The sequence below is a fragment of the Martes martes genome (assembly GCF_963455335.1).
Source record: "Martes martes genome assembly, chromosome: 12".
NCBI classification, from domain to species: Eukaryota; Metazoa; Chordata; class Mammalia; order Carnivora; family Mustelidae; genus Martes; species Martes martes.
Window position 1 is genome coordinate 58,870,351 of NC_137900.1, and position 27,169 is coordinate 58,897,519.

The window sequence follows — 27,169 nt, forward strand, 5'->3', positions numbered from 1 at the left end:
TCCTTGCTCATCAGGGAGCCTGCTTCTCCCCTGCCTGCCATTCCTTGTGCTTGCTCTCTCTCTCTTTCTCTCACTCACTCTGTCAAATAAAACAATAAAATCTTAAAAAATAAATAAATAAATAAAAATAAAATCTTGGGGGAAACAATCTTGAAAGCTGGAAAATAGCTAGAAAGATATATATAAAGAAGGGATATTCCAAAGGAGAAAAATAACAATAAAGAATTAAAAAGCCCTCTACATAAAATATTAAAGTATCCTAAAGTTTACAATGTATTTTTTCAAAAAAATTTTAAGTTGTGGTAAAATACTCATAAAATTTACTACTGTGATCATTTTTAAATGTACTCAGTAGTATTAAGTTAAAGCACACTTTCATATACATGATGTAAAGAGACTGGCCTAACACTTAAGAGATAGGGGTATTCTGAAAACAATTAAAACACAAATTTAGACATAGAGAATACAGTCAGAACCTTAGTACATTTAATAAATGGCAGAAGACCATGTATGTAGTCACAAGCAGAGGCACAACATAGTAAAGTGCTTATGTCAGGCAACACAGGGTACAGCCCCTTATCAGAATCAGGACCAAATGCTGCAGTACCCACTCTAAATACGTAGTATACAAATTATGAGAACATTACATATCGATGAATTTAAGTTCTAGCCCTAATTCTACTGTAAAATATTAGAATTTTACACTAAGACTTTGGTCCCCATTACAGACCTATAAACCTATACCTCAAACTACAGGAAAACATCAGGAACATTAACTTATTTTCAGCTTACAACAATAAATTTGAGGTGTATGCATTAGGTTCAACTCAACTATCAAAAGCACATATAAGGAAGAGACATAGGAAAAAGGAAAACAATGAGTCAAAAACCTATGCTGTCCTGATGGCCAATCTATAAAATACTTCTGTAATCAAAAGTTGATATTTAATCAAGTAGTTGTAAAAATACAGTTTTTATAATTATTCACCTGATGAAATTTTCTTAGCTAGCCTTGATTAAAATGGAAGATATTATAAGCATTTTAGAAGATTTTTTTAAAAATAAGCTCTGTGCCCAACATGCGGCTTAAACCTGACCCCAAAATCAAAAGTCACAGGCCCTATGGACTGAGCCAGCTAGGCGCCCCCATTTCAGAAGTTTCATAACTCAGGGAAATTTTTAAATTTAAACAACCATACCTTTTAGTCCATAAGAATTTTTGTTTGGCAGATCCTGAGCTACATTATGAACATCTGATGCCAGTTCTGCAAATGTACAAGGGAAGGTCTTAACATATTAATAAAGGTATTCATCAAGAGAAACTGGTCAGCAACTTAGAGAAAGTCAAGCATCAAAGTTAAGTTCATACTGTGCATCAGAGAAGAAAACGTCCTGCAATCCATGAAGTTACAGGCCCTGTGACTCAAGTATAAATCCTATTAGCCAGATGGCCTCTGAACATTCAATTTTATCAACTAGTCTTGTTCATCAAACTCCCTTCCCACTTGTCAAGAGCATTCCAGTGTTTAGCAAGTTATACTTAGTATGTTTACATTTAATAATCTAGCATTCTGACTACCTTTCAGTCTATTTTGGTTAATGGAGGTCTGCTCTGGATCTATTATCCTGTCAAAAGTCAGGTTTCTGAGCCTATAATTATGGCTGAGGGCCAGACTTAGAACTCTCTTGTTTTCAACAAGACAATGCCACTCTATGATGCCCCTAGAGAAACAGCCAGGCTCTATCAACAGAATCCTTTAACTGTATTCTGCATTAAACACATTTGTTTATTTTTTAGCAAGGAATTAGCTACCCTAAATGAGAATGAAGGGAAGGGAGGGGAAGCGATAGAGACAAGACAAAAGGGAAAAGAACAGGAAGCAGAATGAGAAAAAAGAAAAGTTAACAGTTAATCAACTAATTCAACATTGTTTTAACACCTGATTTCAAAATCAGTAAAGGTTATGAATAAAGCTACTTTACATTCTGTGCAGGGTTTTGTGTGGCTATGTTTTCTTTCCTCTTCAATAAAAAACAAGGGTTGGGACTATAAGACTATTGTGAATGTATGCTTTCATACCAGGAATGTATGAGTTCCAGTTATTCTGCCACCTTCACTAACACCTGGTAGCGTCAGTTTCCTTCTCTAGCCATTTATTTTTTTAGATTTTTTTAAAAGACTATTTATTTGACAGAGAGAGGGAGAGAAAGAGAATACAAGCAGGCAGAGCAACAGGCAGAGGAAGAGGGAGAAGCAGGCTTCCCAAACAGGAGGCCCAATCTCAGGGCTCCATCCCAGGACTCTGGGATCCTGACCTGAGCTGAAGGTAGCCACTTAACCTAATGAGCCTCCCAGGTGCCCCTAGATTTTTTTTTTTTTTAAAGTAACCTCTACACCAAACATAAGGCATGAACCTGTAACTCCAAGATGTTCGCATGTTCTACTGATTGAGGCAGTCAGGCACACCTCTAAAGCCATTTTTATTAATGAAAAGTGGCTGCCTATTATGTTTTGATTTCTCCTACAACCAATGACAATGAGCACATTTTTATCTTCCTCTCTGAAGTATCTGTTCAAACTTTTTGCTCATTTTTAAAATAACTTTTTATTTTAAAGTAACTACAGATTCACTGGAAGTTATCCATCAACCTAATGATTACATGCCCCATAATTAATAGCACAAAAACAATTAAAAAAAAAAAAAACTGGCACGGGGCACCTGGATGGCTCAGTCAGTTAAGCATCTGCCTTCAGCTTAGGTCATGACCCCAGGGTCCTAGAACAGAGCCCCATGTCAGGATTCCTGCTCAGCGGGGAATCTGTTTCTCCCTCTGCCTACTGTCCCACCTGCTTGTACTCTCTGTCAAATAAATTAAAACAAAACAAAACAAAAACTGGCATAGATACAAAGTGTGTGTACAATTATAGGTCATCTTTTTATTTTGGTAAAATACACTTAAGGGGCACCTGGGTGGCTCAGTGGGTTAAAGCCTCTGCCTTCGGCTCAGGTCATGATCTCAGGGTCCTGGGAACGAGCCCCGCATCAGGTTCTCTGCTCTGTGGAGAGCCTGCTTCCCCACCCCCCTCACCCCCACCTGCCTCCCTGCCTACTTGTGATCTCTGTCAAATAAATAAATAATAATCTTTAAAAAAAAAAAAAAAAAGCCTCTGCCTTTGGTTCAGGTCATGATCCCAGGGTTCTGGGATTGAGCCCCACATCGGGCTCTCTGCTCCACGGGGAGCCTGCTTCCTCCTCTCTCTCTGCCTGCCTCTCTGCCTACTTGTGATCTCTGTCAAATAAATAAATAAAAATATTAAAAAAAAAAAAACAAACTTAAAATACACCCCCCCCAAAAAACCTTACCACATTAACCCTTCTTAGTAGAACTCACTACCATTAAGTATATTCACAATGTTATACAAACCAACACCACTATCCATTTCCACAACTTTTTCATTTTTTGTTCATTTTTAATTGCTCATTTATTTTATTGGGCTGCTTGTTTTCTTAAGAGTTTTAAGAATTCTTTATATATTCTGTGTACAAATCCTTTTCAAATGGGGGTTTGGAGGTGCCTGGCTGGCTTAGTCAGTAAAGCATGTGACTCTTGATCTCTGTGTTGCAGGTTAAGACCCCATGTTGGGTGGAAAAATTACTTAAAAATAAAATACAAAAAATGGGAGTTTTATAAATATTTCCTCCTAAACTATGCCTTGTCCTTTCATCTTATTTTCTTCTCAAGAACCAAGTTTTTCTTTCATAATTTGTGCTTCTTGTGTCCTATGTAAGAAATCTTGCCTAACCCAAGGTGACCTGAGATTTGCCCCTGTATTTTCTTCAGAAGTTGTCCTTTCAGGTTTCACATTTAGAACTATTACCTACTTGATGTTATTTTTTTGTGTGTAGGACAGTATAATACATACCACTGAACTGCCTTGAAACTATTGTCCTAAATCAATTAATTAGCCATGTATCTGTGGGTTTATTCTAGATATGCTATTACATAATTGATCAGCCTCAATGCTTTGCCAAATCCACATATCATTGTAGCTTTGGATTAACTTTTTAAGGGGCACCTGGGTGGCTCAATGGGTTGAGCTTCCAACTCTTGGTTTCGGCTCAGGTCATCATTTCAGGGTCATAAGAGAGAGCCCATGTTGGGTTCCATGCTGCATAAGGAGCCTACTTAAGATTCTATCTCCCCACCCCTACCCCACCAAAAGATTCTCTCTCTCCCTCTGCTCCTCTCCCCCCCCATCAAATAAATAAATAAAGTAACTTTTGAAATCAAGGAGTATGATCTAAGTTTTGCTATTCTTTTTCAAAATTCTTTGGGCTATGCCAGTTCCTGTGTTTTTCTATAAAAACTCTATCTTTTAAAACATTTTATTTGTTTGCCAGAGAAAGAGAAAGAATAGAGCATGTGTGTGCAAGAGCATAAGCAGGGGGGGAGTGGCAGACAAAGGGAAAAGCAGGTTCCACGCTAGTCAAGGAGTCTGATGCAGGACTCTATCCCAGAATCCTGGGATCATGACCTTAGCTAAAGGCAAAGGCTTAACCAACTGAGCCACTCAGGCGTCTCCTCTACAAAAACTTTAAAATCAAGTTGTCCATTTACACTACAAAAGTCTGTGAGGATTCTTTTTTCAAAGACTTTATTTATTTGAGAGAGAGAGAGCACAAGCGGGAAAGGGGCAGAGAGAAACAGACTCCACACTAGGCAGAGAGCCTAATGTGGGGCTTAATCCCAGGACTCTGGGATCATGACCTGAGCCTAAGGCAGATGCCCAACAGACTGAGCCACCCAGGCGCCCCTGCTAAGATTTTTATTAAATTCATACTGCACCCAAACACCACTTTGAGAAAAAATAACTTTTTAATGATATACTGAGTGATCCAGTTCATAAATTCTGAGTATCTCTCTCCTTTCTTAGGTCTTGATATTTCTCATCAAGATGCATAATTTTCAACATACAAATATTGCACACACTTTGATTTAATACAAATATTTCATGGTTTTGATATCGGTACTTTTTTTCCTTTTTAATTCTCATTTGCAATTGTTCGTTGCTAGCACAGAAACACAGTCTTGATTTTAGGAGTGGTCACACAAATACATGCATTTGTTCGACTTCACCTACTTGGACCCTTTAAAAAGGAGAAATATTATTGCCTATGAAATATATCTCAACAAACCTGACATTTTAAAAAACTAGCAAAAATTTTCACAAGGTGCACTACCACGAATTAATACAACCAGAGTCAGAATTAATTTCAACAGTAAAAGTTGAAATATATAAAAATGGTGTATCCTTCCATTTATTTCTTCTTGAAACTTCTGATTATCTTAAACATAAGATTTTACATTTTATATTTTCATAGGTATAAGTCTTATCATCCTGCTTATCATTAGACTTCTTCCTAAGCATTTGATGTTTTTTGGGGCTCATTATTTTTTCCATTTTCTTTGTTGATGGTTTGTAGAGATGTATCTACTGAAATTCTACCTAGTACCTTTTAAAACTTCCTTATTTTGGGGTGCCTGGGCAGCTCAGTCGTTTAGCATCTGCCTTCAGCTCAGGTCATGATCTCAGGGTCCTGGGATCGAGCCCCACATTGGGTTCCCTGCTCAGCGGGAAGTCTGCTTCTCCCTCTCCCACTCCCCCTGCTGGTGTTCCCTCTCTCGCTGTGTCTCTCTGTCAAATAAATAAATAAAATCTTTTTTTAAAAATTCCCTTATTTTAATATTTAACGAGATTTTTATATCACTGCCAGGAATGACAGGTTTTTCCTCTCTTTCCAACCCTTCTGACTTTTTTCATTCCTTACTGCAATGATTACAACCTCTAATATACTGGCATATGAAAACATTAAGAACAGGGGCACCTGGGTGGCTTAGCCATCATGATCCCAAGGTCCTGGATTGAGCCCCACATCAGGCTCCCTGTTTGGAGGGAAGCCTGCTTCTCCCTCTCCCACTCCCCCTGCCTGTGTTCCTGCTCTTGCTATCTCTGTCAAATAAATAAAACCTTTAAAAAAGAAAGAAAGAAAAAAAAAGGAATAGTAAAGAAAAAATATTCAACACATCACCATTAACCATAACACTTGCTGTAAGTTTTGTAGATATCCCCTACCTGATTAAGGAAATTTCCTTGCATTCCAGATTTGCCAGTTTTTTAAAAAATCAGAAAAAAGATGTCGGGTTTTGTCAAATGCTTTTCCTTACTGAAATGATAAGATGTTTAGCTTTACTCAGATGAAGCATGAACACGAGGCACCTGGGTAGCTCAGTGGGTTAAGCCTCTGCCTTCAGCTCAGGTCATGATCTCAGGGTCCTGGGATCCAGTCCCACAACAGGCTCTCTGCTCAATGGGGAGCCTGCTTCCTCCTCTCTCTGCCTGCCTCTCTGCCTACTTGGGATCACTCTCTGTCAAATAAATAAAATCTTAATAAAAAAAAAAACTGTAAAAAAAAGTATGAATAATACTTATTTTTGTTTTTGAGATATAATTCATACAGCATAAAATCCACTCGTTCAAGGTATACAATTGAGGAGCGTTTAGTATATTCACAAGTTGCACAACAATCATGACTATCTGTTCCAGAATATTTTCATCACTCCCAAGAAGAAATCTTGAACCCATTAGTAGTCACTCCCCATTTTTCCCAAACATTCCCAACCCTATGCAACCAATAGTCTACTTCAATTTATCTGCCTGATCTGCATATTTCATACAAAAGAAATCACACAACATAAAGTATTTGGTCCTTTATGCCTGGCTTCTTTCACTCATCATGTCTTTAAGATTCATCCACGTTGCAGTATGTATCAGCACTTCATTCCTTCTAATAGTAGAATGAACATTCCATTGTATGGATAATATACCACATTTTACTCATCCATTCATCCACTGAAGGACATTTGTTTCAACATTTTTGACTGCTATGAATTATGTTTCTATAATCATCAGTACACAAGGTTTTTACATAAAGCTAGGTCTTCCATTCCCTTGAGTATATATCTAGGAGGTGATTGGTTTTTTAATGTTAAAGAAACTTGACTACCAAAAATACATTTAACATGCCATGAGGTTATTATCCTTTTTTATCTTACTGAATTGTTTTCCGGTATTTTGGCTTAAAATTTTTACATCTGTGTTGAAGAGAGAGATTAACCTGCAATTTCAAATGTTAGCACAAGATTTATTGACATGAAGTATCTTACAATGTTTTAATATCTGATATTAATTACAACTGTAATGACTATTGTAATTATAGTAAAATATAAATTATATAGAATACATGTTACAACTACAATAACTATAATTATAATTAATATCAATATCCCTTTTATCATTCCTATAACCAATTAAGTATGCTTCTTCTCCTTCTGTTGATCAGTCTCAGAGTAAGCTTACCAATTTTACTAGTCTTTTCAAATTACCATTTTTATAACTTTTGATGATCCTCTCTATAGTATCTTTGATTTCTAGTTCACTGATTTTGTTTCTGTGGTGGTGGCACAGTCCTATTTTTTGACCATGATAGGTATTACATGGAAGTTTGCTTTTATATTATTTATTGAACTATACCTTTATATTTGTGGTTAGAATTCATGAATTATCAAAACAGGTTTTTATAAATCCAAGAGCTAATATATGTATGTTATCATGAAAAAAATCCCAGGAGCTCTATTAAATAAACATGTCAATAACCAAGTATTTAGCCATGAATTTCCAAAATGAAATTATCCAAAAACAACAGGCTACAGAAAAAATCTGCAAAAGCAACTGATGCCCAAACTTACCTACCATCCACTACGTTATGTGGCCAAACTTCTATCCACCATGAATGGTACTTTTCAGTAACAAGTCTTCCCCTAAGAACTTATATATATATATATCTGACACAATGAGATTTGAGTGTGTTTTTGTACTGACTTACACAAATTAATTAAAGGCTCTCCCTCAGAGTACAGAAGGAAAAAAAAAAACAAATACTTTACGGTCAATGAGATTTTGACAACAGACACTTACCAGTTCCCTCATCTGCACCATTATGAGTAGCTTCCCAAACTACCGGCTTTGTAACACACTCATCTATAGATGGAGAATCTGAATAGTCCGCAGGATTAAATGTCCTTGGGTTTGAAAAAAATAATTAAGATAAATACAACAATTGCCAAAGTCACAAGGTCAACCATACATCATCTTCCCCCACATCCAAAAAACACCCTGTCCTTTCTAAAAGCCACCTTAAGAAACTTCACACTCCTCCTCCTATTTAATTATGGCTATGTCTTCTGGCCATCAGGATGCAGATCTTCTGAAAAGCAGTGACTGACTAGGGACCTTCCATACACTCTTGTATGACGCCCTTATTTCCCTAAATTGCTGCCCTCTGCATCCTAAAACAGATATGCACAACTATAATTGTATTAGGAAGAATAAGGGCTCTAATGAAAAGCTCCCTTAAAAACTAAGGCCAGACTTAAACAGTCTTTTCTTCCCAACTCAGAAGCTAGATTCTTTTAGTGCATCTGAAGAAAATGTTCCATTCAGGGTTTTTTTTCCATTAAAATTCTAAACACCCATGATTCAGAAGTCCAACTAAAACCAAATTAATACTATTTCTAAAATTTCAGAACACAATTTAAAACTTTTTTCAGATTTACTGAGATTATCATTGACAAAAAAAATCACTAATGAATATTTTTGAAAGTAAACCACAAAATCTACTAAATAGTCTAAAGCGACTGGGCTGGGCACATACAGTATGTTAAAGTGTTCCAGCAAGTCTGCGCCCTCTGTATTCATCCTCCCTTCAACCACAATGAGCTCATTCAAGAAACAGAAATGGCAAGAGATATCACTAAGTCAGCAAACACCTCCCCCTTCCCCCAGAGCTGCTCTGGAGCTAGGGAAGAGACAAAAGGGTTTTGCTAGAACCAATTCCCTTCCTTTCTTCACTGTCATATACAGATGGCTTCTACAAGAAGCTTAAAAACTTTCCCTAAAATTTCAAGGAAAGCTAAAGTTTTAGAAGCAGCAAAAGGTAGAAGAATAACCAGAAATTATGAATAAACAACAGATTACACTACCTATGGGGGCGGGGAGGGGGGACTATCACTTTTACATATATAAACATTGCATTTACTCACCATTCAAAGAAAATTAATGGATTTATCAACACAACTCTTAGGCAGTGGTCTTCAACTAGGGGTGATTGTGCCCCTCCCTCCCAAGGAACATCTAACAATATCAGAAGACATGTTTTGATCATTACAACTTGAGGAGGGGTTCTACTGACACCTAGTAGGGAGAGGCCAGGGATGTTGCTAAATATCCTGTAATGTAAAGGATACTGCACCACCTCAACAACCTATTATTAAATCTAAAATGTCAACAGAGCCAAGGACAGAAATTCTGCTCTAAAGTCCACTGTGATACTATTTTATTTGCACTATTTCACTTTTTCACTATTTCCTCTTCTTAATATAGAATTAATATCAGACTCACCAGGATAAATAAACTGGGTACAGGACAGAAGAAGAAAAATACTGGGAGTAATAACTAGAGAGGATAGTAACTGTAAATATAGGATGGCTCAGACTTACCCCATGCCTTGGGTTGAGAATCTTCCTGCCCCTCTCCCTCTTCCACGTCCAAATCCTTAAAAACAAAATAGTACTGTTAAATAGTATTTATGTCCTACACAATCATAATTCTACCAACTTCATTCTCTTATGCACCCACCAAACACCAATGTCGTTGTCCCTAACACCACCAACTTTCCTATCCAGTGCAGCCAATCTGCCGGTCCCTAATGACACAACTATAAACACAGTTACTGATTTTAAAGGACAGAAGGGATTTAATTCTGCTTGTATAGTACTCGTGATATGCAGCAGCTTAACACAGGCAGCTTATATTACTAACTATTCGGGGGTGCCTGAGTGGCTCAGTTGGTTAAGCATCCTACTCTTGGTTTCCGCTCAGGTTATAATCTCAGAGTTGTGGGATCAAGCCCCGCGTCAGTTCTGTGCTCAGCACAGAGTCAGGTTATCTCTCCCCCTCTGCTCCTCACCCTGCAACCCACCTTCCAGGCTTGTGCATGCACACACACACTCTCCCTCAAATATGTAAAATCTTAAAAAAAGGAAAAAGACCATTTTATTCAGCAACTCTCCAGTTTTTCTTAACATCCCAAGCTGTGGACTAAAGACATAAATGCAAGAGCTATAACTATACAACTCTTGGAGAAAATATAGCACAAAAATTTCATGACACTGAATCATTAATGATTTTTTAAAATAGGATACCAAAGATACAGGCAAAACAAACAGACATTAGATTTGTGCATCAAAGACATCTATAGGTGCCCCTGGGTGGCTCAGTCAGTTAAGTGTCTGCCTTCAGCTCAGGTCACCATCTCAGGGTCCTGGGATGGAGCCCCACATCGGGCTCCCTGCTCAGCGGGGACTCTGCCTCTCCTTCTGCCCCTCCCCACCCCCACTCATGCTCCCTACCTCTCTCACAAATAAATAAAATCTTCGGGAAAGAAAAAAAGACACTATATCGGGGTGCCAGCTAGTTCAGTCAGTAGAGCATACAACTCTCGATCCCGGGGTTTTAAGTTAGAGTCCCATGCTGGGTGTACAGATTACTTAAAAATAAAATCTTTAAAAAAAAAAAAAAAGATAATGAGGTACCTGTGTTGCTCGCTCATATGAACTATACGGTATGTTAATTCTATCTCAAGAAGTTATTTTTGCTCTAAAGTTACCAAGAAAGAAAGCAGGAGAAAAACCACAACTGCTTTTGATAGGACTCATGCATACCCTTTGTAAGAAAAGAAAATTCATTTCAAATTCATACAAGTGCCAAAAGGCACTTATGGTGGTTAAATATTAAGAAAATAGTGGCAAGATCTTAAAGGGGGATGCCGCTCAGAAATTATTAAACAAACCTGGAATACCTGAGCCAAAAAGCAAGCTGTTCATGAGAAAGAGAAAAAGGAATTTATAAAAGAAACATGTAGCCTAGGCAAAAATTCAAGAAATCTTACAAGTACCCTGGAAAAAATCTGTGATCAACTACATATCTCTATCTCCAAAGATCAAAAGCTGCAGCCAAGTACTGACCACAAACATGCCAAATACCCTAAGTATATTTTTAAAAGTCAAATCCATTATTCTCAGAAATTTTTACAAGGTAACAAAATTGCTGTTTCCTATTTACCTGGCTAGTAACACTACCGGTAACATTGTTTTCTGTTTATATATGATTTCCCTACACTGTTATCTGGTACGAACAGCTATTTCTGTCTAATAGCTCATAATAAAGATTTGGGGTCTTTTAATTAAAACAAAAACAAGAACACAAGACTAAAGAATATTATCAAAAAGAATAAACCAGGGGCGCCTGGGTGGCTCAGTGGGTTAAAGCCTCTGCCTTCGGCTCAGGTCATGATCCCATCGTCCTGGGATCAAGCCCCGCATCGGGCTCTCTGCTCAGCAGGGAGCCTGCTTCCTCCCTTCTCTCTCTGCCTGCCTCTATGCCTACTGGTGATCTGTCAAATAAATAAATAAAATCTTAAAAAAAAAAAAAAAAGAATAAACCAATATTAGGATACATGCTATCTTTTCCCCTAAAGGTCTCTCTAGGGACTCTGCATCACATCTTTGTTGAATGCTCAAGTTTTCAGTTGTTTAATATTTATGTTTTTTACCCTGAGAGCCTGAATAGAAAAGTTGCTCATTTCCCTTGAAAAAGCCTTAACACAGAAAACAAGCAATCGCCTCTAGTGGAGGCAGACCCTAACTGCAGACATTCCCCACCTCCCTAGTACCCAACATGTGTGACCTAAATAAAAGCAAGGAGGGGGACGCCTGGGTGGCTCAGTTGGTTAAGCAGCTGCCTTCGGCTCAGGTCATGATCCCAGCGTCCTGGGATCGAGTCCCACATTGGGCTCCTTGCTCGGCGGGGAGCCTGCTTCTCCCTCTGCCTCTGCCTGCCTCTCTGTCTGCCTGCGCTCAACTCTCTCTGACAAATAAATAAATAAAATCTTAAAAAAAAAAAAAAAAAAAGCAAGGAGGGACAGTGATCCTAATCTAAGATGACAGAAAGCAATCCCTTTCCCTCATTCCCGAAGACTATATGGAGAACTTTGCTAACAGCCAAATGTGCCAGAAACTGTGTCATCTTGAATTCATAACTACACACTCTGAGTCATGACATGAAACATCTCTAAGGTCCTGACTAGTTCTAAGGCTTTTTGTATAGACAAAAATTTCCCAATTTTCATGACTGGTTCAATGATAAATACAGTTGCCATGTTGACTATGAGCTGCCTCCATGCCCAGAGAACTATTCAGCCCATACCAAGAGCAGGGCATCTCTGGGGCTTGCCTGACTCAGAGACTTGGGAGTCAAGCAAGTTCTGCCTTTCTGTCCCTAGATTATATTCTCAGACAGCAATATGCCTTTCCAACCTTCAAGCAGCATAAACAAGTTAAATGATAACAGCAAAATCTCCCTGAGATTCAGTGAGGAATAAAGCTTAGAATCCACCCTCATATCACATATATTAGCTTGTCCTTAGCAAAGAAGTCTGATTCTAAATGTGTTATGGAGACACGTGGGTGGCTCAGTCATTTGACCAGCAGACTTGATTTTGGCTCAGGTCATCAGGGTTCTGAGACTGAGCCCCAGTCAAGATCTGTACTCAGAGCAGGGAGTCTCCTTGAGCTTCTCTCTCCCTCTCTCTCTGCCTGCTCCCTGTACCCATCCCCAACCCCTGCACCGTGCTCCCAGCACTCTGTGCTGAGCGCAGAGCCAGACATGGGGCTTAATCCCATGACCCTGAGACCATGATCTGAGTGGAAATCAAGACCCAGCCAGGCACCACAATAACTAAATCATTAAAAAATAACAAATAAAGGTATTACACTATATGTTTCAGGAATTAATGGACTCTAAAACTAGTATATAAAGAGTGATTTTTTTTCTTAAAGGATATTTAAGAAATACTCTGAGCTAATTGTCCAACCCCTTGGTGCTGCACCCCACTCTGCCACTAGTTGAAGGTATTAGTACACTGAAGAGCGATACCCTAGATGCCATGCATCCTGCTTGGCAGGGACTGATTGGGTTCCATCTCCTCCTCCATGAAAAGAGACCCCCCCTTTGGACTGAGTAAGCTTCCCCTTTTGTGGTGACAATTTTATTTTATTTTTATTTTTTTATTTCACTTAAAATCAATTAATTAACGCATAGTGTATTATTGGTTTCTGAGGGAGAGGTCAGTGATTCATCAATCTTATATAATACCCAGTGCTCTTGACATAACGTGCCCTCTTTAATGCCTATCACCGAGTTACCCCATCCTTCCACCTACCACCCCTCCAGCAACCTTCAGTTTGTTTCCTATAGTTGTCTCATACGGTCTGTAGCCTTCTCTGATTTGACATTTTATGTTTCCCTCCCTTCCCTTGTGGAGACAATTTTAGAAATTCCCACATAGGGGGTACCTGGGTGGCTCAGTTGGTTAGGTATTTGCCTTTGGCTCAGGTCATGATCTCAAGAGTTCTGGGATCAAGTCCCACATGCAATTCCCCCATGCAACTCCCTGCTCAGCAGGGAAGTCTGCTACTCCCTCTCCCTCTGTTCCTCCCCCACCCCTTGCTTGTGCTCTCTCAAATAAATCTTTAGGAAAAAAAAAATTCCCCAACTGAACGATAATTTCTCCTAAGCCCATTATAGGCAGGGCTGTTCAGGACGGTTCAAGGAAAAACACCAATTCAAATTAGCTAATGCAAAACAGGCAAAATTAGTTTTATATAACTGGGGTAGTTTGAGGGATAGGCATTACTGAATCCAGGGACAGAAAACACACACAAAAAAGGATATTTATATAGTCTCAGTACTCCCCTCCAAAAGTATTTATTAATTACAAAGTGCAGGGTAGTAACTTCAAGGAGAAACTGGGCAGAAACTACTGTTCTAAAGTAAGAAATCAAAACTAACAACACTAGCAATGGGATAAACCTTTATCATGTGCCCTCTAACGTGATCCACTCTTTGTGGTATTCCTGTCAAAAATAAGTAACAGGTTAACTATACTGGCATTAAAATAAAATTTAAAAACACCAAATAACATCAATGTATTCATGAAGCTTCTCAGACTGATATTAAAGGACATTCTACAAGACAGTCCATATGCTTCAAAAGCATTAACGCCATGAAATACCAGGATTATTCCAGACTGATGAACTATTTTAGATGGAATGACACTAAAGAGACATGAGAGCTAAATACAATGTGTGATACTGGACTGGATCCTAGACCAGAATACTTTTTTGCTATAAAGAACATTACAGGATAACTTTTCAGTAAGGCCTGTAAATTGCATCAATAGTAATCTCCTGATTTTATCACCGTAAGATACCTCCATGAGAGAGGTTTTTTTCCCCCTTAGGAGATATACACTAAAATATTAAGGGGTAAAATGGCATTATGTTGGAATTTAAAGGTTTCAGAAAAGAAGAAAACAAGTGTGTGTGTGTGTGTGTGTGTGTACAGAGAAACACAGAGAAACAATGAAAAAAATAGTAAAATATCAAAATTCAGGAAATCTGAGTACCCATTATACAATTCTATTATACTTTATTTCAAGGTAAAATGTTAAAGCTGCACCCTGAGCACTTCTGTGTATATTTCATATTCCAATAAGTAGTCTTTAATTCTGTTAAAAAAAAATCCAAGTTGTTTTCCATATTTACATTAGCTGCTCCTTCTACACAGAATATTTCTACCCAGATTTTCACATGGCTTTATTCCTCCTCAGCAACCTTCTCAGGTCACTCAATCTAAAGATGACCCTACTGGATGACCAGCTGGCTTAGGCGGTAGAGCAGAAGATTCCTGATCTAGGAGTTTTGAGTTCAAGCCCCACATTGGATGTACAGATTTGTTACTAAAAGAAATTAAAAACAAACAGAAGTAATAATGAAGAAGACCCCAATGACAGCTGATCACCAATCATTTTCTTAAGTCAAACAGTGATTTTACTCGACTGTCTCTTCTCCTTCCCACCCCATATGTAAGGGACCATGCCTTACAGCATTATCTGCAACAATAAAACAAGTATTTAAATATTAGTTGTTGCAGCACCAAAGAAATAAAAAACAATTATAAGAACATATTATGAGCAACTATATGCTAACAAATTAGACAATCTGGAAGAAATGGATGCATTCCTAGAGACATACAAACTACCAAAACTAAAACAGGAAGAAACAGAAACCCTGAACAGACCCATAACCAACAAGGAAACTGAAGCAGTAATCAAAAATCTCCCAACAAACAAGAGTCCAGGGCCAGCTGGCTTCCCAAGGGAATTCTACCAAACATTTAACGAAGAATACATAGCTATTCTTCTGAAACTGTTCCCCCAAAAAACAAATCAGAAATGGAAGGAAAACTTCCAGACTCTTTTTATGAGGCCAGCATTACCTTGATCCCAAAAGCAGACAAAGACCTCACCAAAAAGGATAATTATCACTATCAATTATCAATATCACTGATGAACATGGATGAAAAAATTCTCAACAAAATACTAGCAAATAGGATCCAAGAGTACATTAAAAGGATTATTAACCACTACCAAGTAGGATTTATTCCTGGGCTATAAGGTTGGTTCAATACCCATAAATCAATCAGTATGATACACTACATTAAAGAAGGACAAGAACCATATGAACATGGTTCATGACATGGACATGAACAAGGACATGAACCATACTCTAAACTGATGCAGAAAATGCACTGGACAAAGTACAGCATCCTTTCTTGATTAAAACTCTTCACAGTGCTGGGACAGAGGGTACATACCTCAATATCATAAAAGCCATCTATGAAAAACCCACAGTGAGTATCATTCTCAATGGGGAAAAACTGAGAGCTTTTTCTCTAAAGTCAGGAACATGGCAGGAATGTCCACTATTGCCACTGCTATTCAACATAGTACTAGAAGTCCTAGCCTCAGCAATCAGACAACAAAAAGAAATAAAAGGCATCCAAATCGGCAAAGCAGAAGTCAAACTCTCACTCACTGCAAATGACATGATACTTTATGTGGAAAACCCAAAAGACTACACCCCAAAATTGCAAGAACTCATACATTCAGGAATTCAGTAAAGTGGTAGGATATAAAATCAAATGCACAGAAATCAGTTGCATTTCTATAGACCCAGCAATGAGACAGGAGAAAGACAAATTAAGGAGCTGACCCCATTTACATTTACACCCAAAATCATAAGACACCTAGGAATAAATCTAACCAAAGAGGTAAATGATGTGACTCAGAAAACTATAGACTACTCATGAAAGAAATTGAGGAAGACATAAAGAAATGGAAAAACATTCCACGCTCATGGATTGGAAGAACAAATACTGTTAAAATATCATGCTGCCTAAAGCTGTCTACACATTTAATGCAATCTCTATCAAAATACCATCAACTTTTTTCACAGAAATGGAAGAAATAATCTTAAAATCTGTATGGAACCAGAAAAGACCCCAAATAGCCACAGGAAGGTTGAAAAAGAAAACCAGAGCTGGTAGCATCACAATTCTGGACTTCAGGCTCTATTACAAAGCTGTAATCAAGATGGAATGGTAGTGGCACAAAAACTGACACATAGATCAAGGGACCAGAACAGAGAACCAAGAAATTAACCCTCAACTCTACAGTCAACTCATCTTCGACAAACCAGGAAAGAATATCCAACGGAAAAAAAGTCTCTTCAACAAATGGGTGTTGGGAAAATTGGACAATCACATGCAGAAGAATGAAACTGGACCATTTCCTTATACCATACACAAAAATAGACTCAAAATGGATGAAAGACCTAATGTGATACAGGAATCCATCAAAATCCTTGTGGAGAATATAGGCAACAACCTCTTTAACCTTGGCCCCAGCAACTTCTTCCTAAAGACATTGCCAAAGGCAAGGGAAGCAACGGCAAAAATAAACTATTGGGACCTAATCAAGATAAAAAGCTTTTGCACAGCAAAGGAAACAGTCAACAAAATCAAAAGACAGGGGCGTCTGGGTGGCTCAGGTCATGGTCCCAGGGTCCTAGGATCGAGCCCCACGCAGGGCTCTCTGCTCAGCGGGGAGCCTGCTTCCTCCTCTCTCTCTCTCTGCCTGCCTGCGTCCTTGTGATCTCTGTCCATAAAAAAAATAAAAACAAAAAAACAAAAACAAAAAAACCCAAAAGACAACCAACAGAATGGGAGAAGGTATTTGCAAATAACATATCAGATAAAGGGCTAGTATCCAAAATCTATGAAGAACTTACCAAATTCAACACCCAAGGAACAAATAATCTAATCAAGAAATGGATAGAAGACATGAACAGACATTTCTGCAAAGAAGACATACAAATGGCCAACAGACACATGAAAAAGTGCTCAATATCACTCAACATCAGAGAAATACAAATCAAAACCACAATGAATTACCATTTCACACCAGCAAGAATGGCTAAAATTAACAAGTCAGTAAATGGCCCAGTGAGAATGGCTAAAATTAACAAGTCAGTAAAGGACAGATGTTGTTGGCAAGGATGCGGAGAAAGGGGAACCCTCCTACGCTGTTGGTGGGAATGCGAGCTGGTGCAGCCACTCTGGGAAACAGTAATGGAGGTTCCTCAAAAAGTTGAAAATAGAGCCACCCTATGATCCAGCAATCACACTACTGGGTATTTACCCCAAAGATACAAATATAGTGATCTGAAGAGGCACATGCACCCCAATGTTTATAGCAGCTATGTCCACAATAGTCAAACTATGGAAAGAGCCCAGATGTCCACTGACAAATGAATGAATAAAGATGTGGTGTGTAGGGGGGAAAAAAAAGATGTATACATATATACATATGTATACACACACACACACACACACACACACACACACACGAGTTCAAGCCCCACATAGGGCATAGAGCTTATTTTAAAAATAAATGAATGAGTGAATAAAATACATAAATATACTAATACAGACTCCAAACCAAAAAATACTGCCTATATATACTATTCTCTATGAAACAATAAATTCCTCTCTACTTATCTCTTGCCTGCTTTTCAGAGTGGTTGGAAAAACACAATTTCAGTTACTCCCTCATCCTGTAAATATAAATGGCCAATACCAACAAGGAACATTCCTTGAAATGTAGTTCCAGAAGTCCTAGGAAAGGTCAGCAGGACTGTCAACCTTTTACCACTGAAAAGCTATTAAAGGGCCTGCTGGTAAACATACTTGCCTGACATTTCAGTAATTCAGCTTTAACCCAAATCCTTAACCCATAAATAAAACCAAGGTTTTATTTATGTGAGAGAGAGAGAGAGCGCGCAGGCAAGCGCACCATGAGCAGGTGAAGGAGCAGAGGGAGAAGCCGACTCCCTGCTGAACAGGGAGCCTGATGTAGGACTTAATCCCAGGGCCCTGAGACCATGACCCTGAGCTGAAGGCAGATGCTTAACCAAATGAGCCACCCAGGTGCCCCTCCAATACCTAAAAATCTTACGAAAACAAAAAACAAAAAACCCATTTTATAGGAATAATTTTCCAGGAGATTCGAGTCACATCTGGCTGCTCTTCATTTTTGTATAAACATACTATCTAGTGAGGTCAGCTAATGTAGCCAAGAACAAAGGCCAAAAAAAAAGTTTGGTTTCATTAGGTGGTTTTATATCTAGCTATTGTGAAAGACTTTGACCAGGAAAATTAAATTTAAATTCTTCTACACACACACTTCATTCACACGGACTGTATTTTTTATTGTTTGCATTCTGTTCTTACTCACTGCTAAATTTACCAACCAATGGGGAAAACTGTATGAATAATCACCAAACAGTCCAAAAAAGAACATGAAGATGTGACAGTTATGATTAAGTAAAATTTTACGGTGATTTTACTTGGTCTGTGAAGCTTTGTTTACTTCAGTTTTATCTGCCTAAATAAAACCAAACTAAATATGTCAACTCTACCTCAAGGTAATAAAACTAACCAATCCTACTCCCACATACACTCCCTGCTTTCCAACTCACTGGCTGTTCCCTAGGATGTGTTTTTATAACAATAAATCTGTTCAATTTGTAACAAGAGTCAGCATTCAATCAGCCTTTTATTTTTAAATATGTCCCTAAGCAACCAACCAAGCAATTCTCAGACTTGATTTTTACTCTCAAAGGACCAAACTAAGGGTTCCAGTGTGCCACAGAGGGAATTCAGTCATGAATATCTGATCATTTCTTTAAGAAGCATATTAATTCCAGGGGAAGCATCTCAAAGATCAAATACTCTGGAAAAGAGAAACTTCTCCCAGATAAGACACCCCAGCTCTTCTGTATTCCTGAAACCTTCAAACAAAAGAATTTCTAATGATCTTCTAAATACAACAGAGTGGTATGGAGTAATCAGACACAAAACACTGGTATTACACTATTTGAGTACCCTGACCCATAAGCATAGTAAAGTTTGTAGTCAAAAACCTCATTCTGGGGACGTCTAAGTGGCTCAGTAGGTTAAGCCACTGCCTTTGGCTCGGGTCATGATCCCAGGGTCCTGGGATGGAGTACTACATCGGGCCCCCTTGCTCAGCAGGGAGCCTGCTTCTCTCTCTGCCTCTGCCTGCCACTCTGCCTGCTTGTGTGCACGTGCTCTCTCTGATAAATAAATAGATATGTAAGTATCTTTAAACAAAACAAAACAAAACAAACAAAAAAAAACACCTCATTCTGTTCTTTTTGTTCTTCTATATTCCTTCTCTCCCAGGATGGGTACTTTAAGACACTAAAAAAACAGGAGTAGAGATGCCACTTATCTTCCTCACCATCTTTCTAACCTCACTGTGACAATGGTAAACTTGGGGTTTACCCCATAAAAACTTATTCCTAAATATATACAATACTAACAAGCAGTTCCAGCTTCTCAAACACAGAATTACAATTTTTACTGATTATTACATGTCACATGATAAAAAACTTAACCCAAAATACTCCACATCTCACATATTAACATGATCTTCAATCTAAATTCAGGATTTAGTCAGTATCATTAAGGAGAACTTCCAGTCTTACAGTAGATATTTAATACCTACCAGCTAAATTCCACATTTTGTACACAAACGACAGTATTATTTGATGGCCAAATTACCTCTGAACAGTCACCATTTATATAGTCCCAAACATTCTGACACCAAAATGCAAAGACTAGGACACTGAATAAAGTGGCCCAGCACAACTGCTACTTCCTTCCTCCAAAGAGGCTACTGTTTTCTCACAAATAACACACAACTCACAAGATACTTCTCTTCAAACTTTTTTTTTCATTTATTTGACAGAGATCATAAGTAGGCAGAGAGACAGGCAGAGAGAGGAGGAAGCAGGCTCCCCGCTGAGCAGAGAGCCCGATGCAGGGCTCGATCCCAGGACCCTGGGGTCATGACCTGAGCCAAAGGCAGAGGCTTTAACCCAATGAACCACCCAGGCGCCCTTTCTCTTCAAACTTTTAAACAGAATACAGAAAATCTACTTGTTGTAAGTATCACACTGACTCCTATTCCTCTGATTGCAGAGCAAACATTCAGTGAATGGTATGGAAACAATATAGAGAAATTTAGTTTTACTTCATTTGCTATAGTTCATACTTATTATGTTATCTTTTCATTCTATCTTACTTTTTATGCTATCAAATTCATAATATAAATTATCCCAAAACTTAGAGATTACCATATTAAATCTATGCTGTTTCATAGTATTTTTAAGCCAATACTATGCAGATAAGGCAAAAATTAAGGAAGAAAAGTTTCGTTAGCAATTTGAATTTTTTTTTTTAAGATTTTATTTGCGAGAGAGAGCACATGAGTGGGGGGAAGGGTAAAGGGAAGGGGAGAAGCAGGCTCCCCACTGAGCAGAGAGCCTGATGTGGGGCTCCATCCCAGAATCTTGAGATCATGACCTGAGCCAAATTCGGATGCTTAACTGAGTCACCCAGGCACCCCAGCAATTTGAAATGTTAGCAAATTTAATCACAAATGTAGATCAGTATTCTAAGGGAGAGCCAACGGGAAGTCAGCAAGAGGAGCTCACAAGTATGGTCAAAATCAAAGAATAAATGCAATGGAGACTTTAAAGAACTGTTTTTAAAGTATACACTTGATGGCATATACTTGTTTTTTAAGTATACCTTTAATATCTGCATACTACCCAACAAACCAAAAATAACTGCAAAGGAACAGAATTAACTGTTTTTTTTTTAATTTGTTTGCTTGTTTTTTAAGGTTTATTTATTTCAAGGATGCCTGGGTGGCTCAGTTGGTTAAGTATCTGCCTTCAGCTCTGGTCATGATCCCAGGGTCCTGGGATTGAGTCCTGCATCAGGTTCCCTGCTGAGAGCCTGCTTCTCCTTCTGCCTGTTTTTCTCCCGGTTTGTGCTCACACTCTCTCTCAAATAAATAAAATCTTTTAAAAAGGGGGGGGGGGGGGGCGGAGCACAGCTGGGTGGCTCAGTGGCTTAAAGCCTCTGCCTTTGGCTCAGGTCCTGATCCTGGGGTCCTGGGATAGAGCCCCACATCGGGCTATCTGCTTCGCAGGGAGCCTGCTTCCTCCTCTCTCTCTCTCTCTCTCACTGCCTGCCTCTCTGCCTACTTGTGATCGCTGTCAAATAAATTTTTTTTAAAAATCTTTAAAAAGAAAAAAAAATTTATTTTTTGAGAGAGTGAGTGAGAGAGAGAGAGAGAGACAGAGAGACAGAGAGCATGCACAGAGGGAAAGGGAAAAGCCAAATCCCTGCTGAGAAGGAGTCGAATTCTGGGATTAATCCCAGGACTGCTAACCAACTAAACCACCCAGGCGCCCCCAATGAACTTTTTTTTTTTTTTTAAGACTGTATTTATTTATTTGAGAGAGAGCATGAGAGTGGAGAAGGTCAGAGGGAGAAGCAGACTCCCCATGGAGCTGGGAGCCCAATGCGGGACTCAATCCTGGAACTCCAGGACCACGACCAGAGCCAAAGGCAGTCCCAACCAACTGAGCCACCCAGGCACTCCCCAATGAACTGCTTTAAAAGGCTAATTAAACAGACTATAAGAGAGTAAATTAAGACCTTAAAGGACTTACAACTAATCTTTTGGAAAGTGACATATTACATAAAACAAAAGACACATTTATCTCTTAAAGTAACAAACTATTTGTCCTGCACCACTACTAACTTACTATCAAACCATACTAATATTCATAAGCAAAATAATTGTGGCTTTGAGCATAAAGGATACTGAATATTTTACCCCTCTTGCCCTATGCTGGATGTCGAATTCAAAGCAATTCAAAGAAATCTCCAGAGAGACCACAATCCTTTCAAGAATGTATTCAAATATACTTAAATATAGGTGTTATAAATTTTTTTTTCAAAAAGTAAATTTTAAAGTTTATTTTTTAAACAGTTTTATGTATTAATTTATTTGAAGTAGGGAGGGAAGCAGAGGGAGAGGGAGAAAGAATCTGAAGCTGACCCTCACTAAGCACAGAGGCTGATCAATGCAGGGCTTGATCCCACCACTGTGAGCCCATGACCTGAGCCAAAACCATGAGTCAGACATTTAACCGACTGAGCTACCCAGGTGACCCAGAAAAAGTAAACTGAAAAATCCTATACACAAAACAATTTATTTCTTTGAAAAAGTAAAGTTTAATTAAAATCATACATACAAAACAATGATAACAAATTTTAACTCCGGGCAGCTGGGTCGCTCAGTCAGTTATGGAGATCCAGCCTCATCAGGCTCCGCACTGAACATGGCAACTCCTTGGGAATCTCTCTCTCCATCTGCACCCCACTTGTGCTCTCATTCTCTCTCTCTCTCTCTCTCTCAAATATATAAAAAAATAAATAAATTATAACTCCTGTAAGTTAATAATGTGGGGGTAGACAAGACTGATTTTTTTTTTAATTTTTTTTTTAAGTTGAACTTGATTTATAAAAGGTCAGTCTAAGTCCCTTACCACTACTTTACATCTTTCTTAAAAAGGATTAGGTATTGGGGTGCCTGACAGGCTCAGCCAGTAGAGCATGTGGCTCTTGATCTCAGTTTTGAGTTCAAGGCCCATTTTGGGTGTAGAGATTACTCAAAAAATTAAATCTTAAAAAAGAAAAAAAAGGATGGGGGGGTGCCTGGGTGGCTCAGTTGTTAGGTGTCTGCCTTAGGTTCAGGTGGTGATCCCAAGGCCCTACGATCCAGCCCCACGTTAGGCCCCTTGCTCAACGGGAAGCCTGCTTCTCCCACTCCCACTCCCCTGCTTGTGTTCCCTCTCTTGCTGTCTCTCTTTCTGTCAAAAAAAAAAAAAAAAGCAAAGGATCAGGTATTGAATTAGGGATTTTAAAGCAAGCCAGTATCATCATTCTATCAGATTTTACTTGCTTTGGATCCTTCAATCCAGAGTGTCTAACAACAGTTCCAAGCAGACATGGTTTCAGAGGATTCCCTAATTAAGCCTTTCCATCTTTTCAGAAAGAAAAGCAATTTATGTCTACCTCTAATACTCAAAAAACATAAACATAGGGGTGCCTAGGTGGCTCAGCGGGTTAAAGCCTCTGCCTTCGGCTCAGGTCATGATCCCAGGGTCCTGGGATCGAGCCCTGCATCGGGCTTTCTGCTTGGCAGGGAGCCTGCTTCCTCCTCTCTCTCTGCCTGCCTCTCTGCCTACTTGTGATCTCTGTCAAATAAATAAATAAAATATTAAAAAAAAAACCACATGAACATTAATAAATAAATCTGAGTCCTTGAAGGAAGGAAGGAGGCAAGAAGACAGATAACCAGCCTACTATCTACTGTGATACTCTCCCTTCCTCCCTTCATCTCCCTGAAGAAGGTGGGTTCCAGGGACACTTGGGTGGCTCAGTCGGTTGAAGTGTCTGCTTTCAGTTCAGGTTATGATCCCAGGGTCCTGGGACCGAGCCCCACATTGGGCTCCTTGCTCCACGAGGAGCCTGCTTCTCCCTCTCCTTTTGCGTGTTACTCCCCGTGCTTGCGCCCACTCACTCTGTCAAATAAAAAATAAAATCTTAAAAAAAAAAGACTCAGTTCTCTCATCTGTAAAATGAGAATACCACCAGCAGCACAGACAATCTACAGAAGTTTTACTGGGGGATTAAAGGAAAATACATGTAAATTACAAGTAAAAGGCCTACTACACAATAAAGCACTCACAGTAAATATCAACTTTTATTAATTATTCCACTTTGGTCCAACTCACAAAGAGAAGAACATTCTGTAGATAGGCAACTCTAAAGACTTAGGTAAGGACCACAAAAACAGGCCTAGCTATAGTCCTCAACATTGGAGAGACCAAGCAAGGCCCAATGCTTCCCCTGAGCAAACTATTCTTGTCACAAAGAAAATAAAAAATGGAATTACACATACTGCAATCCTCATCTTGAATTCCAAGAGAATTCTTTTTAAAATGAAACCATATGGGCATCTGAGTGGCTCAGTCGGTTGGGCGGCCAGCTCTTGATTTCACCTCGGGGTGGTGGGATTGAGCCCCACGTCATGCTCCATGCTCAGTGCTGACTCTGCTAGGGTTCTTTCCCTCTCCCTCTGCCCTACCCCCAGCCTGCTCGCATATGCTCTCACTCAAATAAATAAAAAAATTTTTAATGAAATTAAATTTTAAAAAAACTAAACCATAAAAACCAATGAAGGATTATGTTCAGAAATCCAGTTAACCTAAAACCTACTGATAAACTCACTAAAAATGGACAACTCATTCATTAACCTAAACACCACTAAAAAAATTAAAAGGAAAACATAAACACGTCTTTAGATGCAGTGCAATATAGAATACATTACCTCCTCTATGCTTACTTAAAAAACTGAGCTTGAATCAATCTTTAAAGCTAACTTACATTTACAGCAGATAAGGGGGCTAAAGAAGTAAACTAAATGACACCACAAGGAACAAAAAGATCAATGCAGGGGCGCCTGGGTGGCTCAGTGGGTTAAAGCCTCTGCCTTCAGCTCGGGCAGTGATCCCAGGGTGCTGGGATCAAGCTCCACATTGGGCTCTCTGCTCAGCAGGGAGCCTGCTTCCTCCTCTCTCTCTGCCTGCTTCTCTGCTTACTTGTGATCTCTGTCTGTCAAATAAATAAATAAAATCTTCAAAAAAAAAAAAAACCAATGCATAAAGTGAAACATGACATCCTAAAGGAAAAGTAACATGGTTTGGACAACAAATCAACAGTAGAGAGAAAAAAGGGAGGAACAAATAAGTTAGAAGAATATATTTTAGCCCTTCAACGGATGAATGGATAAGGAAGATGTGGTCCATATACACTATGGAGTATTATGCCTCCATCAGAAAGGACGAATACCCAACTTTTGTAGCAACATGGACAGGACTAGAAGAGATTATGCTGAGTGAAATAAGTCAAACAGAGAAAGTCAAGTATCATATGGTTTCACTTATTGGTGGAGCATAACAAATAATATAGAGGACAAGGGTAGATGGAGAGGAGAAGAGAGTTGAGGGAAATTGGAAGGGGAGGTGAACCATGAGAGACTATGGACTCGGAAAAACAACCTGAGGGTTTTGAAGGGGCGGGGTGGGAGGGTGGGGGAACCAGGTGGTGGGTATTAGGGAGGGCACAGATTGCATGGAGCACTGGGTGTGGTGAAAAAACAATGAATACTGTTACGCTGAAAATAAATAAAAAATTGGAATTAAAAAAAAAAAAAAAGAATATATTTTAAAGAGAATCAAAATATGTAATGTATAAATATTGTTTCAATCCTGATTCAAAGAAATCCATGAAAAGACATTTTTTCAAATAATCAGGAAAATTTATACATGGGTTAAATATTAGATGATACCAAAAGTTTACTATAACTTTTTGAACTGCTAAAATAGCATTATGGTTATATATGAAAGTGTCTTACCTTTTTCAGAGGTGCTTACCATAGAAATTAGAGGTAAAGTGACCCAAAAAATCTACTTTAAAATATTTCTGCAGAGGGCTCCTGGGTGGCTCAGCTCAGGTCATGATCCCAGGGTCCTGGGATTGGGCCCCACATCGGGCTCTCTGCTTAGCAGGGGACTGCTTCCTCCCCCCTCTCTCTCTGCCTCTGCCTACTTGTGATCTCTATCAAATAAATAAATAAAATCTTTAAAAATATATATATATTTCTGCAGAGAAGGTAGGAAAGAGATCTATAAAACCAACATGGCTGAAATCTTTAAGTGTTGTTGTTAACTAAGAAGGAAGAGACATATAATTCATCTGACTATTCTCCCCACTTTGTCTAAATTTGAAATCGATCATAATTTTAAAAGGCTAGAAAAGGACATTACAATTAAAATTGTGGCTTAGTCGACTAGGCCTCCCTCTGCCTTTGGCTCAGGTCATGATCTCAGAGTCCTGGTATCTAGCCCTGTATCAGGCTCTCTGATCACCAGGGAGCCTGCTTTTCACCCTCTCCTCCTGCCTGCCACTCCTCCTTCTTATATACTCACACACTCTCTCCCTCTGTCAAGTAATTCTAATCTTATTTTGCCTCTGCCTGGCAAATCAGTACAGTTTTGCCTTCTCTAATCTCTGGATAACGTTTTACCTTTGGCATATGTAGTATTTTAGTAAATGATAGTTGAATGAATGAACAGCCAATGGAGTTGGTAGTATGCATACTGCCTACGTTCTTTTTTTAATTTTAATTTTAGGTAATTAACATACAGTGCCTGCATTATTTCTATGCTTAATAATATTGCTAGTAAAGGGTGCCTGGGTGGCTCAGCGGGTTAAGCCTCTGCCTTCAGCTCAGGTCATGAGCTCAGGGTCCTGGGATTGAGACCCGTAACGGGCTCTCTGTTCAGCGGGGAGCCTGCATCCCCCTCAAATAAATAAATAAAATCTTTAAAAATAATAATATTGTTGGTAAAAAATTCTGCCACTATGACCTGTTCTGCAGAGAGCAGATACAACAGCTTAATAATACATTAAAGAGGGGCACCTGGGTGGCTCAGTGGGTTAAGCCTCTGCCTTCAGCTCAGGTCATGACCTCAGGATCCTGGGTTCGAGCCCTGCATCAGGCTCTCTGCTCAGCGG

The 27,169-nt window shown here is 38.9% G+C and overlaps 1 protein-coding gene across 6 annotated transcripts in view; it reads right to left on the reverse strand.

Annotated features, from left to right (window-relative positions):
- The window catches only part of UBAP2 (ubiquitin associated protein 2), a 137,279-nt gene that overhangs the window by 39,624 nt on the left and 70,486 nt on the right, over positions 1-27,169 (reverse strand). For 4 of the 6 annotated variants that reach the window (XR_013967794.1, XM_080820531.1, XM_080820528.1 and 1 more), the window contains exons 7-9: positions 9,619-9,673; positions 8,039-8,142; positions 1,200-1,265 (exon numbers count right to left, since the gene is read on the reverse strand). Coding sequence is in view for 5 of the 6 variants with exons in the window: in XM_080820531.1 (XP_080676657.1) it covers positions 1,200-1,265; positions 8,039-8,142; positions 9,619-9,673 (225 nt within the window). In the remaining variant the exon portion in view is untranslated. The remainder of the gene's footprint in view (positions 1-1,199; positions 1,266-8,038; positions 8,143-9,618; positions 9,674-27,169) is intronic. The other 2 variants (XM_080820532.1, XM_080820530.1) reach the window with 1 other exon arrangement.